Source organism: Bactrocera latifrons, unplaced genomic scaffold, assembly GCF_001853355.1.
Source record: "Bactrocera latifrons isolate USDA-ARS-PBARC rearing strain unplaced genomic scaffold, ASM185335v1 scaffold_60, whole genome shotgun sequence".
Taxonomy (NCBI): Eukaryota; Metazoa; Arthropoda; class Insecta; order Diptera; family Tephritidae; genus Bactrocera; species Bactrocera latifrons.
The window spans coordinates 257,864-260,356 of NW_017537268.1; the positions used below are offsets into that span (position 1 = coordinate 257,864).

Here is a 2,493-nt window from a genome sequence, read left to right on the forward strand (position 1 = left end):
ATAGCTGAACAAAATTTGAAATCTCGGGAAATCTTCTTGGAATTTTTCAAGGACCCATAGAGCCAAGCGATGTCGCTTGAGAAGGTTGAGCGACTTCAGTTTTTGCACAAGCTGTATTTTGTACGCTTTCAAATTAAGATCCCTCAGTCCGAGTTACTGCGAACGGCACTGAGTAGATTCTTGACGGTCTTCGTGTGCACTCTCAGCTGGACGTGGTCTATTCGGTCGAATATTATCCAATAATGAAGACAGGGTCTCAAGATTAGTGATGGTGTTGGAAGAGGCCGATTATGTTGATCATAAGCTTTCTCTACAGAACGTGAGTTTACGTAATAAAGTTGAGCGATTTGTAAACGTTGTTTAAGCGTAAGTCTTGTGATGATAAACCAAACAATACCGAACAAAAATAACATGACAGGTTGACATGACTCACGCGTGATCTCTCTAAAAAGGCTATTGAAAAAATGATTTATACTTGGATCAGCTGTTACCGTACCGTAATACGATTGGCTGCATATTTCTATCAACCTAAACTGTTTACGAGTTTTAGTTGTTGCAGAAGCAAAGCGAATGAAACGCAATACAAAAAAAAAAAAAAAGATTTTATGCGGAAAATTTAATACTGAAAGCTAGTTTTAATTTAATTTAGCTTAACCCATATATAGAATTCCCACTAAGAAACACCAAAAGCAATAAATCCGCCAATTCTGAATTGTTGTCTGTCCTTTTTTAAGTTTTGAATATATCTGATTCGATTAAGCGTAGTATTTGTGAGTATTGTGAGCTTTAAATAACGTCGAATGGGGTAATATCTGGAACTACTTATACTACTCATTAACGGCTAAAGCTATTTAAATTATTGTTATATTGAATTCACTTTAACTGTAAAACATTCTGAGAAAACTATAAAACTATGAATGTGAAATGAAACTGTACTATTTTCGTCAAGCATGTCTTCATAACTGTCATAGGTACCAAGAGTAACACATGATTTAAAACTGCTGTTCGTTTCCTGATTTATAACAATGTTATATTACAATGTGAATGGGTCACGGGCACAGCACATGCGTCCAAAATGGGTATGCCCCACAATAACACCTGCCGAGGCTGCGAACTAGTGGGGAATAAGAAAACAATTTTTGATTTTCTCTGTGAATCCCCAGCCTTATCTCAGATCCGGCACAGAACACTTGCAATTAATCAAACATCAAACCTTGAATAGATGTCTACAAATAGCATATCGGACATTAGTTCATCGAAACCACAAAATGGTTTGCACGTGAAGATGAGACGTGATAGCAATAATAAAAAGGTCTACGACTAGCGCATAAAAATGCCACAGCTAGTTCTAATTGAGACGAAAATATAACAGAGTTGCACTCCTACCTACCAACCTATGCCGTGACAGTGGATCCCGAGATTTTTTCATTTAAAGAAGAGAGATTTCTACTGCACACTTTTATTGACATAAAATCAAAGATGTGAGATTCTCAAGGGGTTTCATGCGATCAGCTGACTCAGTAACAATGAGTTGTTCTCAGTTAATTTGACCACGAACTATTAAAAATATTTTGAATTTCAGCTTCATTTTGCATCATCTGACCTTTATCAATGAAGTGAGCATGTCATCGTGATTGTAAGTTCTTCTTAAAAACTGGATCTGCTGAATGCTAGTCTAAAGAATACTCGTGTGACGCACTTCGAATTAAAATATTTTATGTAAATTCATAGACATTTTTCTTTCGTTTGTCACTATATTTTGATATCCGTTTTTTGGGGGAGTTCCCAGTGATTTTGATTAGTAGTAAACAAGTCGCTGTTAATCGTGTCAATAAAAAGAAATTATTAAAATTTTTTTGAATATTTGTTTAGCCATTTCATTGGGTAGTTTAGTAAAATGTTTACTGCTGTCAATTTTCTTTCGGTCGGCATTAAATCTTACAGCGCGTACGTGATTACCTCAGTGTACGGCACTAAACGCCGTGGTGCTGGTCGTCGCATTTCGCGTTCCTCCACAATTGTACGCAGATCCTTCTCGTGTTTATAGGGCTTGCTAGCATACATCTTGGGTATTTGAAATAGCAATCGCAAAGGCACATTGCCGACTGGTTTTAGCTTCGAATGTGCTGATTGATAGTTCAGGTAATTAATTGTCTCCGATGCTTTGTAGTTCGTGTGTGCGCTGTCGGCTTTTGGATAATTGAATTGAATTTTCGGTTGCTCATAACCATAACCGTTCTTCGATGAGTTATGATAGTCATGACCAAATGCTGTTGCTGTGTCTGTGTTAGCGACTTTTGTAATGCTTCGTGTGTGGGATTGAGAGAGCATGGCGCAGGAGACCTGGTGGTTGGGGAAATACGTTGTATATCATATGTACATGTGTGTGTGTAGATAATATATTGCAAAAGCTTGTGCTCACCATAAATAGCAGGAATTTCATTTTATTGAAATAATTTGGCTCTGTTTTTCAATCCGCTCGAGACAAACAAC

The 2,493-nt window shown here is 37.1% G+C and overlaps 1 protein-coding gene across 1 annotated transcript; it reads right to left on the minus strand.

The window, feature by feature from the left end:
* Window positions 1–1,824: 1,824 nt before the first annotated feature.
* Window positions 1,825–2,493, minus strand: LOC108975002. Its single transcript, XM_018943183.1, has 2 exons — window positions 2,423–2,493; window positions 1,825–2,343 (listed from the first exon to the last, which is right to left on the minus strand). The coding sequence occupies exons 1-2, from the start codon at window positions 2,441–2,443 to the stop codon at window positions 1,939–1,941; spliced, it is 426 nt and encodes a 141-aa protein (XP_018798728.1). The 5' UTR covers window positions 2,444–2,493; the 3' UTR covers window positions 1,825–1,938.